Here is an 18,083-nt window from a genome sequence, read left to right as displayed (position 1 = left end):
AGGAGTGACACATCTTAACATGTCTTTTTATCTATACCGACCAGGCACAGTAGGTGTTAGATGATTTAGGCTTTAATAGTGTTATGTATCCTGTTTCACAAGCATGTTAACATGATTTTTTTGTTATTTAACATGGATTATATCTTGCATAGAAAGAGAGGATACTTTCAGCTGTGCTCTCTATCGCTCAAGTTTGATCCTAAAATAGCATGTAAAAGAACAGAACCTAATAGCCTCTCTCTTTACATAATACTTTATGTATGACACCTTTTTGCTGATTATTTCTGAAAATAATAATTTAAAAGACATTAAAATGTACTAATTTATTGTCATCTAACTGAGCAAAACCATACTTAAAAAAAAAAATTAGCAGCTTTATACTGTATGTTTAAATTATAACTCAATTTTACAATATGTGTTTGAAACAAGTCTGAACATGATGAATACAAGTAAGGATTAACAAAGCCTCCAGTCCTCTAGGTAAACCAGCCTGACAGTGTATGGTCCCTAAACACGTGACTGTGCTGTTGTAGTTCGCTCGCTCTCTTAATTGAACGTACAAGCCCTACTATGACGAAGGTTTAATTCAGTCATACTGACGTTGCTTGGTTACCTTTTCTGCGGTGTTCAGTCAAGCAGCCTACTTAATATTCATAAGGCCAACCTTCACCGTGGTAGGATTGGTTAACGTGCTCGTTGGGTGGCAGGGCTATGATCACACAAGGCTGGAGTACTTGCACGGCGTTGAAGAGAGTGAGCACCGGTGGCGCATCCACAACCCGTGTGTCCATTTAAACCAGTCGGCATTGTACAAGTGCAAGTCACGCACACGGATGTACTGGTCGTGAGGCAGTCAGGATACTTTGTACAAGCAGTTTTAAAGTGTTATATTTGGAAGTTGAAGGGATTACACTCGTATGGAGTGAGGTAAGGGCTCTTGTCGCATGTATTGTACAGCTGCGGACGCACTTTCAATAAAGTGCTGGGAAGTAGTTTTATTTCCCCGCGGCTTCTAAAATGGAATCATCCTTTCGCCTTCGAATAATGTTATAAATGTTTTGGAGTTGCGGTGAAGTTGTGCTGGGAAAAAGGAAGCTCCGGTGAAAGCTGTCAGCTGTGAGAACTGGAGCGCACTGGAAAAATGTTTTCAGTATTGTAACAATATCCTTGTTTACATCAATTTAATCTATCTAAATCGATTTTATTTAAGGTGGTGAAAAAATGTAATAAATTTATGGTAACACTTTACTCGAAGGGGTGTGCATAAGATTGACATGACACCTTCATAATCATGACATGACACGCCATAAATAGGAATGGGTTTTTATGCATGTTTATGACAACTGTCATTGAGTGTCATTCGCTCAGTTATGTCATTTTTAATGTAAAGATGACTTTATTTGACCTAACCCTAGCCCATAACAAAGACATCTAAAAAAAATTTAATCTTTGCATTAAAAATTACATAACTGAGCGAATGACACTTAATGACAGTTGTCATAAACATGCATAAAAACCTTCATAATCATGACATGTGTGTCATTGTTATTCATATTACACGTTACTGCAATAAAAATGAGTGTGTTTACATGCACAGAATATTCTGGATTTATATGATTATTATTGATGCCATATAAATACTTTAACTCAATTGCCATAACCAGATTAAGCCAACATTCTGATTTGGAAATCTGGAAATCAACAACTGTCTGTCTGTATTAATTTTTGATAATGTAAAAAATTATCCACGGTAAATTAATATACCAGTATGTGAATATATCTTAATGTCCAAAGGTGTTTGTGAAAGATTAAGCTAAAACAATTTGGAAGACTCAACCTTTCTTTCTTTCTTTCTTTCTTTAAACATACATTTTGCTAACATTAAAAAGAAGTGTCTCATAACAGCAGAAAAAATCTGGAAATTGTGTGGGGCAGTTGTTCTGCAAAACATCAGATTTGCATGCAGTATTTACTTGGAGCCCTGCATTGACTTTAACACAAACCCTACTCGTATCTTTAACTTTGACTTGTGTGAATGTGAATTAGTACATACAAATGTATCCTTAACATAATTTTTCTACCCTGACTATGCAGTTACATGCAATCAGTTTTATAACATTCTGACAGCACTATATTACTCCTCTCACTAATCAGACTCAAATTAGTTGTGTCCATGTAATTGAAACATTATTATGACTGTGGCCATCTAGCTAGCAGAGCTGTCATCAAAACAAGTCATTTTAAGCACTTGATTGTACAATGTTGAGGTTGCAGCCATGATTATGTTTACAGAATTTTAGATACACACTTGAGGCCAAACTGGAAGACGCAGAGAGAAGAGGGGGTGAAGGCATTGTGTCCTGATAATCAGGAGGGATTTTGACTTCCTCCTTCCCCTGTTGTATCCTGCATGAATGGCATGGCCTGAGAGAGACCCAGCCCTCACTTTCAGGTCAGAGAAAGAGAAATAGGAGGGTTTGGCATGAAAGACACTTTGAAGTGCGCTCCTCATCAGTCTTTCTTTGTCTCTCTTCTTTGCTCTGTTGAATACTGAGCAAACAGAAGCAACAAACGAATGCTTCACAGGCTTACAGGGTAGCTAACGAATATCCCACAGGAATAATGTTAGTCTAGTCACATTTTAGGCTTTCTAACAGAAAATGTTGTTTTACATGAATTTCCCAAGTTGAATATAAGTTAAGCTCAATCAACAATGTTTGTGGCCTAATGTTGACTACCATGAATAATTTCATCCATCGTTTTGTTAATGTGGTGTGGTATATTGCAATATCATAAAAGCACTTTCATTATTCTTTTAAAGCTTAAACGCTCTTAAAAGCTGTAAAACAGGTTATAAAATTGTTCAGTGCTAAAATCATGTTACACATAGGTTACACTATGTCTTACAGCTATATTATTAAAATGATCAATTTTATTGGCTTTTATTGGCCCAGTTCACTTCCATTGTACATGCCTTATTGTAAGCCAAGTTTTTTTTTTTTTTTTGAGGAACAAACTTGTACTTACCATGGAATATTACATTATTACTAAATAATAATGCATTTTATAGATGTTATGTATGATGTTATATATATATATATATATATATATATATATATATATAAATTATAGATGCTATGTATGATATTTTATGTTATGTTATTTAAAGGGGTCATATGATGTTGCTAAAAAGAACATTATTTTGTGTATAATGCAATGTGTTTATGTGGTTCGAGGTTCAAAAAACACATTATTTTCCACATACTGTACATTATTGTTGCTCCTCTATGCTCTGCCTTTCTGAAACGTGCCGATTATTACAAAGGTCATCATTCTGAGAAGTTTTGATTGGCCGCCTAAACATAACACCATGTCTGCATTTGTGATCGTAGAAACGCCAAACAAGCACTACTCTACACTGCTCAAAACTCGCGTTTGAATAGTCAGTAGCAAATTCTTTAAATATCGAAACGTGCTTACAGGCTGTAAGTCAGAAGCACCAGACTGTCCTTGTGACGTTGGAATTGCCCCACTTTATAGTGTTCACAGCCATTCATAGTGTTCACATTGTAGGCTACTCTCTCCCAGGTTCAGGAAACAGTCCTCCGTAAAATGTGCAGCACACACTCGAATATTTGCGTTGTACTGTTCTGGAACAGTGTTGTAAATATAACTTAACCACTGATTTCTAGTTGTGTACTCATTTGGAAGGCCAAATAAAGTACTTTCGCTTTCACAACGAAGCACACAGCGTCTCCACGACATGGCGGTGGCAACAACAATACTACAGCAAGAATAAAAGTTACACCTTCTTTCATTGCGTATACGTTTGGGTGGTGTTATGCAAATCTTCCCACACAGTGACGTAGACATGTGGGGGCTTGTTTAAATGAGGCGTTTTAGGAAGGCGTGGCAGAGTCTTAACTTTTATAAAGAATATCTCTTTTGGTTTTAGACTTGAATCTTTGCAACTTTGCAGATCTTATATATGCACTAACAGCTCATAACAGTCCAAAGACAAAGGAAAACATGAAATCGCATCATATGACCCCTTTTAATAACTTTTTGTCATCCTGAACCATTGTTATTTTAGTATTATTTGTATGGTTTATTATATAGCATTATTTTAAATATATTTTTTATGTTTTAGTAATTTTGTAATGTGCTTTTGTAATATTTATATACTATAGCTTTATTTTGATTCCAGTTTAATTATCAGTAATTAAGTACTTGATACTTGTTATGTATATTTCAGTTTTATTTCAATTAAGAAATGTTTTAGTTAAAGATAACACCACTGTTTTGAACTTGCTCTCAAAGTCATACCCAAAGATTTTATAAGTTCTTATGTATGTTTCACCCCATCACCAGACTTGGTGCAAGCTCAAAAACCTCATATTTTTTGTTGCTACCATTTTGACCTGTTAGAGGTTGTAATCGTGTTGGATTAAAGGTTACACAGAGTGATAGAGGGGACATCTGGCATGTGTCAGTAGACTGCAGGTGGAATCTGAGTGCGTATGGCTGAAGTCAGCTTGATTTCACCCAGGGAAACCCAAGCAGACACAGGTCACTCAGGGCACCTCTCTCTCTGTTCACTCACTCTGTTTGTGTTTTGTCTTTCTGCTGTTTCTTTGCTCCATCTTGTTCATATGGTTCGCCTGTCTTTTTTTTTAGAAATAGTTTCGTGAAATCTATTTCTTCTGCGTGTGGGTGTGTGTGTGTTTGTTTTAAGAGCTGTCAGTTTAGTTGGTATCATAGAGTAAGTCATACTTATTTGTTTTTGAAACAGCAAGGTGTGTCAATTACACCAAAAAAGCCCTGATAACACTCCAAACCCCGTTAATGCCTTCCAGGTATAACTGAATTTGCTGGTGTGTGCAAGAGAGAGAGAGAGATTATGAAAAGTTATTGCTCATTCCAATAATAACAAAAATAAAATAAAAATAAAACCTGCATACAATTAACTAGAAAGAATCATAAAATATAATTTTTCCATCATTTTTGGACTCCAGAGCACCTGCTGGAATACTGTGGTAGGTTAGATGGAGAGAAGATATTCGTTCAGAGTTGGCTGGTTGGGATTGTGTAACAGTGCCTCAGTCTGTATCTAAAGGTTGATCAGAGCTGATGAGTCTCTGAGCTCCCGGTGAAACCAACTGATCTCTCTTGGCCTCATGTTTTCCTTATTTACGCATTCAATCTTGTGCACACAAATATACAACATACATTTGGGATATGTTCACCAGGGGTGTTGGACTCCTAACTATGCAGTATTCATGGTTTCTGTCTCACAGTGTGTTTGTGTGTGAGTGTATGCGTTGTTGGATCTGTAGGCTGTATTGAGTTACATGTGACGTCATAGCCTCATGAAAAGTCACTCGCTAGTGTTTGTGTGAAAACAACAAACAGGACCATTATTTTTAATGTCTCGCACATATTTACACTTTTTGTGATTCACACCTGTCCAAATTGTAGACATGTAGAAAGAACTGACATCTGAAATGCTTAACACGGTGGCCTTGACCAAACACATTCCATAATTATCTCTTAAAAAGTAAGACTGCAGCTAAAACCTAGAGTAGTTAAACGCGTTTTTTTATTTTGTAGTTCTTTAGAAAACCATTTATGTATGAAAACCCAAGAACAAGTCTTAACCTGGAAACAGGTCAGCATTTTTGAACTTTTGGTTCCATCGTCCCAAAGTCAGTGCTCAAATGTTTCGTGTTTTATTTTATTTTATCGCCTTGTTGTGTCTAAACTTTATTTATACTCTTGCAAACCTTTCTAACTCAAACTTTCCAACTTGTAGATTTTAAATAAATATTAAATATGAGTTTTTTTAGTGATGGTGCTCTTAAATCATGCAACCATCGTTCATTTATGGCCAAACTTTAGCTTTCTTCTACAAAATTACTTCATCCCTGCAGCACTCCAAATGCTCATCTAAAGAGCTTATAATTAAAGGGACATTTACCCACCTTCATGTCAATCCAGACTTGACAGTACACATCCACATGTGTCGTCTATTAGACCCAGCTCTCCCACCTGTTGACTGCAAGAGAGAACATGGCAGCGGTGCTCAGGCCGAGAGTGAGTTAGACAGAGAGAGGGCTGTGTTTTGATGGAAGCTGTGTTCTGACATTTGGAGGATCAAAAGATTAAGCTCTCTGTTGTCCGCACAGCCATGTGAACATGTCCCAATTAAAAGGCAAGGTTTTTGTTCCCATCCCTCTAGGAGGATTTGGCCTAATTAAAAGAGAAGTCATGTGACTCTATGAGTCAGCAAAATGAAAGGACGGACAAACAGACAGTGAGGTTTCATTCTGATGCCCTTGTTTTGCATGTTTGTTTATGACTGGCCATAATGCACAGTCAAATACTCTTTCTCTAGGGGCTTTTTGTTGCTTGTGTACTGTATTGTCTTTCTTCCTCTGAGCCAGCGTTCAGTTAAAATGTCATGTTTTGTTTTTGTGGTGAATAGACGTTTGTTCTCTCAGAGTTTTGCAAACTTGTCTCCACATACTGTGCAGCACTCGCATGTGAGGGTCTGTTCTGCTCATATGTAGTTATTTGTACAGATGTGTTTGGTTTAAGGTGGTGTATATGTGTGTGTGTCTTTGCTGTGTTTTATACATATGTACTTTCTCCTTTCAGGTGCTGCTGCTGTAATGGAGCTCAGCAGGGGAGAGGTGCCACTTTATGTGAGTCTGACAGAACAATCTTAACCCCCCCCATGTTTCTTTCTCTGTGTTTTTTTTTTTTTTTTAGGATGTCCTGTTTCTCTTGGTTTAACTTATGAAATTCTATTCTTTCATTGTTCTTTCAGGATCTGTCCTTTCATTCTCTCTGGCTTTACATGTACATATGCATCTCAGCATCTCTCATAACTGCGTTTACATTCAGTTTATAATATAGAGAATACGAATGGAAAGTTAACAACAAATTCTAACTGCCATACAAATGCTGTGGTACAGTTTGTGTTTTCAGTTGCTCATTAACTTAGTCTTGTGAAATTGTGTGTTTGGAAGTAGGTACAGTTGTGTCTTGAGTTCACCCAAACATGAACGTTCTGTGATCATTTACTCATCCTCATGTCGTTTCAAACCTGAACCTGAACTAATTTTTGGGGGGACTATCCCTTTAATTTACAAATGATTAAAATTTATGGGGGTTTAACCTTCGTGGCTTTTTATTATTTTTAGTCATTGCGACAGAGACCAAAAGAAAATGCTGTATCTAAGCCCTAAGATTTATGATGAAATGGCACCTTACCTGACTTTCAACTTTTTAACTAGGTTTTAATTTTTTTCTCCATTCATTAACTTCCTTAGATTATTACTAAGAAAACATTACACTACTGTAACAATCTTTTTCCACCTTTTGTAATTATTTACAGCTCCCTCAGCCTGAATTTCTAACGAAATTACTTAAATGACATTTGTATGTATTGTATGTATTTGGCAGACTATTTATAAGCCACTTGCAGTACAGGTCCTTTTCAAAAAATTAGCATATTGTGATAAAGTTCATTATTTTCTGTAATGTACTGATAAACATTAGACTTTCATATATTTTAGATTCATTACAACACAACTGAAGTAGTTCAAGCCTTTTATTGTTTTAATATTGATGATTTTGGCATACAGCTCATGAAAACCCAAAATTCCTATCTCAAAAAATTAACATATCATGAAAAGGTTCTCTAAACGAGCTATTAACCTAATCATCTGAATCAACTAATTAACTCTAAACACCTGCAAAAGATTCCTGAGGCTTTTAAAAACTCCCAGCCTAGTTCATTACTCAAAACCGCAATCATGGGTAAGACTGCCGACCTGACTGCTGTCCAGAAGGCCATCATTGACACCCTCAAGCAAGAGGGTAAGACACAGAAAGAAATTTCTGAACGAATAGGCTGTTCCCAGAGTGCTGTATCAAGGCACCTCAGTGGGAAGTCTGTGGGAAGGAAAATGTGTGGCAGAAAACGCAGCACAACGAGAAGAGGTGACCGGACCCTGAGGAAGATTGTGGAGAAGGACCGATTCCAGACCTTGGGGGACCTGCGGAAGCAGTGGACTGAGTCTGGAGTAGAAACATCCAGAGCCACCGTGTGCAGGAAATGGGCTACAGGTGCCGCATTCCCCAGGTCAAGCCACTTTTGAACCAGAAACAGCAGCAGAAGCGCCTGACCTGGGCTACAGAGAAGCAGCACTGGACTGTTGCTCAGTGGTCCAAAGTACTTTTTTCGGATGAAAGCAAATTTTGCATGTCATTCGGAAATCAAGGTGCCAGAGTCTGGAGGAAGACTGGGGAGAGGGAAATGCCAAAATTCCTGAAGTCCAGTGTCAAGTACCCACAGTCAATGATGGTCTGGTGTGCCATGTCAGCTGCTGGTGTTGGTCCACTGTGTTTTATCAAGGGCAGGGTCAATGCAGCTATCAGGAGATTTTGGAGCACTTCATGCTTCCATCTGCTGAAAAGCTTTATGGAGATGATTTCATTTTTCAGCACGACCTGGCACCTGCTCACAGTGCCAAAACCACTGATAAATGGTTTACTGACCATGGTATTACTGTGCTCAATTGGCCTGCCAACTCTCCTGACCTGAACCCCATAGAGAATCTGTGGGATATTGTGAAGAGAAAGTTGAGAGACGCAAGACCCAACACTCTGGATGAGCTTAAGGCCGCTATCGAAGCATCCTGGGCCTCCATAACACCTCAGCAGTGCCACAGGCTGATTGCCTCCATGCCACGCCGCATTGAAGCAGTCATTTCTGCAAAAGGATTCCCGACCAAGTATTGAGTGCATAAATGAACATAATGGCCATTCTTTTATTGGTCGGATGAAATATGCTAATTTTTTGAGATAGGAATTTTGGGTTTTCATGAGCTGTATGCCAAAATCATCAATATTAAAACAATAAAAGGCTTGAACTACTTCAGTTGTGTTGTAATGAATCTAAAATATATGAAAGTCTAATGTTTATCAGTACATTACAGAAAATAATGAACTTTATCACAATATGCTAATTTTTTGAAAAGGACCTGTATATCCAGGCCATACAGTTAAAACCATATGTGCATGATCGTGGAATCAAACCCATGACCTTGGGGCATGAAAACATAATCCAGTTTCTTATCTACATGTCTTTTTCTATAGTACTTTACCAATACATTTTTACAAATTCACAGAAGCAATTCTGCTGGAGAAACCTGAGTCACTTCTTGCAACCTTTTTATTACTAGCCCAAATCTTCAACCCCAGGTCTACAGGAGTAGATGTTTGAGAGGTGTTGATCCCTGGACAGGAGGCCGTTGTGAATTCTGAAGCTCTCTTCATCATTTGCTGGCTCAGCTGTATAATCACAGTGTGTGGGGTGAACGAGAGAGTCGCACAATCCGTCTCTGTGACCTCATTATGAAAGAGGGGCACTATGTGTTAGTTGTGTAAGCTTTTGAAGGTGTGTGTGACTGTGATGGGGTTAATGTGTTATTGTAAGGGGATATGTTGAGAGTTTATAGCAGACTTGCATAGTGTCAACTCTCAACTCCCAGTACGGCACTGCAGACAAACAGTCTCATTCACTCGGAGCTAAAAGCAATTAGTGTGTGTGTGTGTGTGTGTGTTAAATGCTTTTAGGTGTTTCTAGGTAAGTGGTACCTAGTGTGGTTTTTCACTTTCAAAGATGCGATTCTTGATCAGTAGGTCAGTCTGAACAAATGGTTTATGAACCAAAGGCGTATATTTGTTTCACACCAAAAATTACTCTAATGGCAAGTTTGTTGTCGTTGTTTTTGAAAGAAATCTCTTCTGTTCGCTAAAGTCTGTATTTATTTGATCAAAAACACAGTAAAAAAAGTAATATTGTGAAATATTACAATTTAAAACAACTGAGATAACAGGGCATTTTAAAGAGTAATTTTTTCCCTGTCTAGGCAGAATCTGAATTTTCAGCCATTTACTCTAGTTTTCAGTGTCACATGATCCATCAGAAAATGATTCTGTTGTGCTACTTAATATTTTTGCAGATGTAGTTTTTTAAGGGTTCTTCGATGAATAGAAAGTTGTAATCAAAGTCTGTAGTTCTCATGGCACGATCAACTTGGATGTGAGTTTACATTGAGGAAACAGAAAAACTTTGTAGTCCTTATGGTTGAGCTAAACAAACCGCTGTAGTTGTTTCACTGTTGCCATGACATTTTAAATTGAGTGGGTGTGAACGTTATTAACTGAAGTAATCATGACTGTACTGTATGTGCTCCTTCAGTAGATATGAGTGGGTTCAGTTTGTGTGTGTGTGTTAGTATAGCCCTGTGTGCCAGGGTGTGTCTGGATATTGTTGGCCAGACCCGAGTCTCACCTGGTGTGGAGAGCCATGAGGAATGTTTAATGAGTCACAGTCAAGGAGAGCAAGTTTCAAATCACCTGGTAAAGCCCTTAATGTCACTAAGAAATCGACTGAGAAGGGTTTTCCTACCACATTAGAGCCCTAGTAACTTTTTATTGAGTTTATATGACGTTACTAGATCTTTAATATCCAGAGTTCCTCAAAAATATGAATTCTGCAGTCATTTACTCACCCTCATGTCATTCCAAACCCATAAGACTTTTGTTCATCTTCAAAAAGCATGTTTTTAGTAAATCCTTACAGTACTATTTTAATGCCAAAAGACAGTTTGTGCTGCACGGTGCAAGATGTCAGTAAATCCAGCCCTAGATCTGTAACGTACATTGAATGCTTACACTCGTTAGTTTGTCCAGACTGTTAAAGCTGCAGTCCATAACTTTTGGCGCTCTAGCGATCAATAAACAGAACTGTGTGCGTCTTGCAGATGAACATTGTAGCCGAAACGACTTCTCTCTGTTTATGTCTATGAAGAATCACGCAGGTACTGGGCTACTCCGCAGTGGTTCCACCTATACCACTCTGAAAGAGTCTGGATATAAAGACTTATTATAAGTGTACTGTAGTGATTCAGGATAAGCCAAAAACACAGTTTGGAAAATGGGTTCTTGATGTACTCGCTTTTGATAATTTTGTAAATTTTGAACACAAAAAAGTTACGGATTGCAGCTTTAAAACACAGAGTTTATATAAAGATGTCTTCTTGACTAGCTATGAATGATAAGATGCTGCGCACAGCAGAGATATGGAGACATATTTGACATGTTTTGTTTTCCAAACATCATTACAGAGATAGTCAAATCTGGCTCTGTGTATGGTTTCTTTTGTGAAGTGAGGAGAGCTGTGTTGATGTTTGACAGGAACAACCGGCATTGAGTAAAAAGCCTCTCTGTTTGTCTGTCAAGTATTTTTCCTGATAACACTGAATAAACTCCAGATAGGGAACCACAGAATGCTGGGAGTATGATACAATATCTAGTGCTGTGGTTTTCAAACATTTTGATGTCAAGGAGGACCCCCAAATATAAGGATTTCTGGAGGATCATGTTACACTGAAGACTGGAGTAATGATGCTAAAAATTCAAGTTATGCCATCACAGGAATAAATGACATTTTAAATAACATTACACTACATTTAGTCATTCCTGAAATTGAAATTGAAAGAAATTCCTGTTACACATGCTGAAATGCGAGCAGCTATCGTTGGATCATCAGGATGGAAGACGTAGGTAGAGTTGAGTGTCATCAGCATAGCAGTGATATGAAAAGCCATGATTCTGAATGACGGAACCTATTGATGCCATGTAGACAGAGAAGAGAAGTGGTCCAACAACTGAGCCCTGAGGCACCCCAGTAGCTAGATGTTGTGACTTGGATACCTCACCTCTCCAAGATACCTTGAAGGACCTATTTGAGCGGTAAGACTCAAACCAGGTTCCTGAGATGCCCTTTCCCAATAGGGTTGACAGGAGGATCTGGTGGATGACCATATCAAAAGCAGCGGACAGATCAAGCAAGATAAGTAATGAAGATTTGAGGGCCTTTCGCACCGCAGGAACCTTTCCATAGGACCCGAACTAATTGTGGAACTACCCCCTTTTTGGCGCGTTCGCACCGTGGGAACTAAGAACGGTTTTAGTTCCAGGAACTAAATTAGCTCCTACTTCAGAGTAGGGTCTAAAACTGTTCTAGGAACTATCCGTGATGTAAGTGTACGCTGATTGGCTAAACGCGTACGAAAATGCCCTTACCCGCCATGATTTAAAACACTGTGTAAACATGTACTGTGTAAACATTGTATCATACTGAGAGCATTTATTAACGGCATTTACATCAAGACTTTGTCTATGGTGTTTTGTGCTTCTATCAGCCTTAATGAAATGTAACACTGCAAATTGTCATTGGAGATTCTTAGTCCTCCTTTCTGTTCAATCGCTTGATGTATACGTCGAAATTCCATGTCCATTATTGTGAAACCCGCGAGACACAACAAAAACACAGCTCCGATCACAGCATCATCCATCCTCCATCCTCCTGTGGTTAACATTGTTCTTTGTTTACGTTGTTTAATGCCGCGTACAAATGACGTCGCTGTCTACTGGCTTACGTCACTTCTTAGTACCCACTGTCGGTGCGAATGCAACCCTTTAAATGGTACTGGGAAATAGTTTGCGCAAAATCGTCCCAGCACTTTAATACTGTACTTTTAGTTCTGGAACTAAAGCAGTGCGAAAGGCCCTTTGGAAGCCTCTCTTGCAAGTCTTGCAAGTCAACTGAGAGCAAGGCAGTTTTGGTCAAGTGTCCACTTTTGAAGCTAGATTGGTTGCTGTCCAGGAGGTTGTTCTGTGTGAGAAAGCCAGAGACTTAGTTGAACACAACTCGTTCAAGTGTTTTTCAGCTTCATTCATCGCATCCAAAGAAAAACTGCAGTGCTTTACAACTATAGGACAGGAAGAGCTAAATAAACTTATCAGTGCATCTAAACCAACAACGTGTTAATTAGATCCTGTACCCACTAAACTACTGAAAGAGTTGTTACCTGTAGCAGAAGAACCACTTCTCAATATTATTAACTCATCGTTATCTTTAGGTCACATCCCAAAACCATTCAAGCTGGCGGTTATTAAGCCTCTTATTAAGAAACCACAACTAGATACTAATGAACTGGCAAATTACAGAATTTTTTTTGAAAAAGTTGTGTCTGTTCAATTGTGTTCCTGCTTGCAAAAAAATTATCTCTATGAAGAATTTCAGTCAGGTTTCAGGCCTCACCATAGCACAGAAACTGCACTTGTTAAAATTACAAATGACTTGCTTCTTGCTTCAGACCAAGGCTGCATCTCATTGCTAGTATTACTTGATCTTAGTGCTGCGTTCGACACTATAGACCATGACACACTCATAGATCGATTACAAAACTATACTGGTATTCAAGGGCAGGCTTTAAGATGGTTTAGATCCTACCTGTCCGATCGCTACCACTTTGTTTATTTAAATGGGGAGTCATCTCAATTATCACCAGTAAAGTATGGAGTACCACAAGGATCTGTACTAGGTCCTCTGCTATTTTCAATATACATGTTGCCCCTTGGTAATATTATTAGAAAATACGATATTAGTTTTCATTGTTATGCTGATGATACTCAACTATATATCTCAACAAGACCAGATGAAACTTCTCAACTATCTAAGCTAATAGATTGTGTAAAAAATTTAAAAGATTGGATGACCAATAATTTCCTTCAATTAAATTCAGATAAGACAGAGATATTACTTATTGGACCAAAAAACAGTACACAGAATCTCTTGGATTACAATTTGCAACTAGACAGATGTACTGTTACGTCCTCTAAAGTAAAAAATCTGGGTGTTATATTAGACAGCAACTTGTCCTTTGAAAATCATATTTCCCATGTTACAAAAACAGCATTCTTCCATCTTAGAAACATTGCCAAGCTTCGAAACATGCTACCTGTTTCTGATGCAGAAAAGCTAGTTCATGCATTCATGACCTCTAGACTAGACTATTGTAATGCACTGCTAGGTGGTTGTCCTGCATCTTCAATAAACAAGCTACAGATAGTCCAAAATGCAGCGGCTAGATTTCTTACCAGGTCAAGAAAATATGATCATATTACCCCAATTTTACAGTCTCTGCACTGGCTACCTATTAAGTTCCGTATCATTTACAAAATATCATTACTTGCCTATAAGGCCCTAAATGGTTTAGCTCCTGCATACCTAACTCGTCTTCTACCACGCTACAATCCAACCCGCTCCCTAATGTCGCAAAACTCTGGACTTTTGGTAGTACCTAGGATAACAAAGTCCACTAAAGGAGGTAGAGCTTTTTCACATAGCCTTCCTGATAACGTTCAGGGTTCAGAAACACTCTCTCTGTTTAAATCTAGATTAAAGACACATCTCTTTAGCCAAGCATTCACATAATGCATCTTATAATCTTGTATTACAGTTATATCTGATCAAATGTACATTATTATTATTCTTTAGCTTGGGTTGAACAAATCATTTTTGCTTAGATGGAACAGCAGCTATGCTAATTATGTCTCTATTTGTTTCTCTGTTTCTGTCACGGGATTAACATTCCGTGGTAACTATGAATTACAGAAGCTTCAGTCTGGATCCAACCCTTAAATGATCTGAGATGACCGAACACCTGAGAAAAGATAATGCCAACCCCTCAGAGGACCTCAGAGGATGCCAAAGCTCAGACAACATACAGAATTACCAAATTTTGCCATAAGTTAAATATATTGAGGTTCTGCAAAATATAAATATATTGTGGAAACTTAATTTCCTGTAGAGCTGCTTTGCAACGATTTGTATCGTAAAAAGCGCTATACAAATAAACTTGAACTTGAACTTTTTGCAATGAATGGTAGAAGGGAAACCGGTCTGTAGTTCCCTAAAAGATTTGGTTTAAGAGTGGGTTTCTTAAGAAGTGGGTTTATACAAGCCTGTTTAAATGCTGAGGGAAAAACTCCAGTGTGAAGGGATGTGTTAACGATGTGAGTGAGTGTAGGTACAACTGCAGGAGAAATGGCTTGAAGGAGATGAGATGGAATAGGATCAAGCGGACAAGTAGTAGGATGACTGGAAAGGATGAGTTTATAGACTTCTGCCTCAGAGAGTGGAGAGAAGGATGTGAATGAGTGTAAGTTTATTGGGAAGATGTGTTTGACAGTTTGTGGTATGGAGAATTGTGCTGTTTGGTTTGTAATTTTATTAATGAAGAATGTAGCAAATTGTCAGCTGTTAGAGTTGATGGAGGAGGAGGACAAAGGAGGTAGGAAAATGTTTTAAAGAGCTTGCAAGAGTTAGGCGAATTGTTAATTTTGTCGTAATAATATATCCTTTTAGCAGTGGAGACATTAGCAGAGAAATTAGAGAGAAGTGATCGTTATAAATTAAGGTCAGTAGGATTTTGTGATTTGCGCAATACCCTTTCAGCAGCCCTGAGCTTAGAACGATGTTCGCGGAGAACATCATTTAGCCAAGGGGCAGAAGGGGTGGTACAGGCTGGCCTGGAAGATAGGGGGCAGAAAGTGTTTAAACAAGACATCAGAGTAGAGCAGAAAGTATCAGTAGCACTGTTAGCATCAAGAGATGATAACTGTTTAGGGGGAGGAAGCAAAGATGAAACCATAGCAGATAGCTGGGAGGGTGAGAGTGAGTGTAGGTTACATCGAAAAGTGACATGTGGAGGGGTTGTGTCAGGGATCATGTTGAGGTTAAGAGTGAGTAGGAATTGATCCGATCTGTGCAGTGGAGTAACCAGCACATGATCAGTGGAGCAGTGTCGTGTACAAATCAGGTCCAGTTGGTTGCCTGATTTGTGAGTAGCCGTAGTTGATACTCTTTTGAGATCAGAAGAAGTAAGCAGATTGTGGAAGTCTGCAGCCTTAGGTTTATCTAGGTGGATGTTGAAGTCTCCAAGTATAACTAGGGGATTCCCATCCTCAGGAAAGGTTGAGAGCAACATATCTAATTCTTCCACGAAATTACCTAGTGGTCCTGGAGGTCAATAAACAACTACAAAATGGATTTTAAGAGGGTAGGTAATAGTAACCGAATGTGATTCAAAGGAACTGTTGATATCCAGAGATGGTAAAGGAGTAAATTTCCAATTATTAGAGATGAGCAGACCAATACCTCTAGTCCCAGTACCTCTTCCAGCCAAATGGGGGGTGTGGGAAAAAGAGAAATTATTGGAGAGTGCTGCAGGTGTAGCATTGTCCTCTGGTTTGATCCAGGTCTCTGTCAGGTAGTGTTGTAGTCAAGACCACCTAATCCTAGACCAAGACTTTGAGGGGTTGAGACCAAGATGAGACCAAGGCAGGTTGGCGAGACGAAGTGAAGACCAAGACCAGACCAGCATTGCTCAAATTCATCTTAAGGATCCACATTTACCGCCTGAGAAATGCCTTATTTTTAATCATTAAATACAACAATAAGACACTTACAGAGCTGTTACCAATCAAATGAAATCTCTAACAACAAAATTCATCTTTGCACTGCAGTGGTGGCACAGACGCTGCATCTGAACTGGTACAATTAAAATGTATAAATGTTAAGAATAATGTAAAAAATTGTTTATTATTATTATTATTAATTATATCATATTATAATATAAAAATTCCCACATCTCATACACTCAAGCACTTACACTCTTACAATCAACTAATCTGGCGCAGGTGCAACTCGTTTAGCTAACTATCCTAACGAGCACAATGCTTATAAATATGCAGCCTGCCTACCTCTGTCCAATGACAGTTTTCCGGCATCCCTCCTCCATCCCAACTCCTCTCCCTAATCTATTTTTATCCCATATTAGTGATAGGGGGAGTTCTCTGGGTTCGGGCTATATTCCGGGCACGGAGCCCTCCCCCAGGACAGGACGCCAAAATATGCCTATTTGCTATCAGATTAGATGTAAGGGTGAACTCGTGAAACTTCTAATGGGGTCTCAAGATGACTTAAAATTGTTTTAAAATAAAACAAAAAACAAGCATTAAAATGAACTTAAACAGGTAAAAAAATCAAAGACATTTCTTAGTATTTGGTTATTTTTATAATAAATATATATATTTCTAGTCATGCTGAGCTCTAAAATATTTTGGGTAAGTGGAGGGGGGGCCTTCAAATAATGTGTGGACAATAGGGGGCTGGGAAGTCAAACATTTTGAGATCCATTGGTATAAATCAAATTTGTTTTTGTTATTTAGTTATTTAATTAGTTATTGATTGCATTTGAAGCAGGAAGTTTTACATCCAATCACATTAATGATGGTTGTAAATAAATCAGACAATGTAGTGATATCAACGCAGTTGTGGTCTTGACCGGTCTTGAAACAAAATCCTGAGTCCTCTTAGTCTGAGACCAAGACAAGAATGTGTACAAATGTGGTCAAGACCGAGACAAGACCAGGGGCCGGATTCACGAAACATTTTTAAGAAGAAATTTCTTCTTAACTGCCATTTTCTTCTTATTTTTTAACTTAAGAAAAAAGTTAAGAATATTTTGTATTCCCAAACATTCTTCTTAAGAATATTCTTGTCTTTTTTTCTTAAGATTTTTCTTAAGACAAAAATTAAGAATTCAAATTCTTGAAAAGAATCTTCTTAAAAATCATGAAATAACTTCTTAAATTTAAGACAGCCCCAAACTTGTCTTAAATCCCAAACAGTAAGAATCATTTAATGAATTTATTGGGTTATTTCAAATTAATTGTTATATTTAAGAATTACAACAACATTAGCTACATATAGCCTAATATATAGTAGGACTATTAATAGGGATGTGCACAAGTTTTCTGAAGTGACAGCGATGACTGATCATGTAAACAATGATCGGTCATGATTAGCCATGTGTGACGTTACTTTTTGCTGACTTCAAAACTCAGTAGCAACTCTACAAAAATTAGTCAGATAGGGAGCTTTAATTGGACGCTTTTATTTTAGCTTATAAATACGACTTAATCTTTGGCAGTATGCTGCACATATGAACGTGCCGATACACAGGACACGTTTGCGCGGACACACATACCGGAAGCATTCACTTAGATGAGAGCGCAAAATCACTGCACAAAAAATGAATGAAACCGATCGTTGCAGCTTGAGACAGGCTGTTCAAAAACATGCCACATTAAAA

The 18,083-nt window shown here is 38.1% G+C and overlaps 1 protein-coding gene across 4 annotated transcripts in view; it reads left to right on the top strand.

Annotated features, from left to right (window-relative positions):
* The first annotated feature begins 717 nt into the window (after positions 1 to 717).
* LOC306871742 (rho guanine nucleotide exchange factor 28-like) overlaps positions 718 to 18,083 on the top strand; it is a 94,746-nt gene continuing 77,380 nt past the window's right edge. For all 4 annotated transcript variants that reach the window (XM_079419870.1, XM_079419868.1, XM_079419869.1 and 1 more), the window contains exons 1-2: positions 718 to 927; positions 6,658 to 6,704. In XM_079419870.1, the coding sequence (XP_079275996.1) occupies positions 6,672 to 6,704 (33 nt within the window). In that variant the 5' untranslated portion in view covers positions 718 to 927; positions 6,658 to 6,671. The remainder of the gene's footprint in view (positions 928 to 6,657; positions 6,705 to 18,083) is intronic.

Source organism: Barbus barbus, assembly GCF_936440315.1.
Source record: "Barbus barbus genome assembly, chromosome: 6".
NCBI lineage: Eukaryota > Metazoa > Chordata > Actinopteri > Cypriniformes > Cyprinidae > Barbus > Barbus barbus.
The sequence above is the reverse complement of the archived record's forward strand: the minus strand, read 5'-3'. Positions and strand labels throughout refer to the sequence as shown.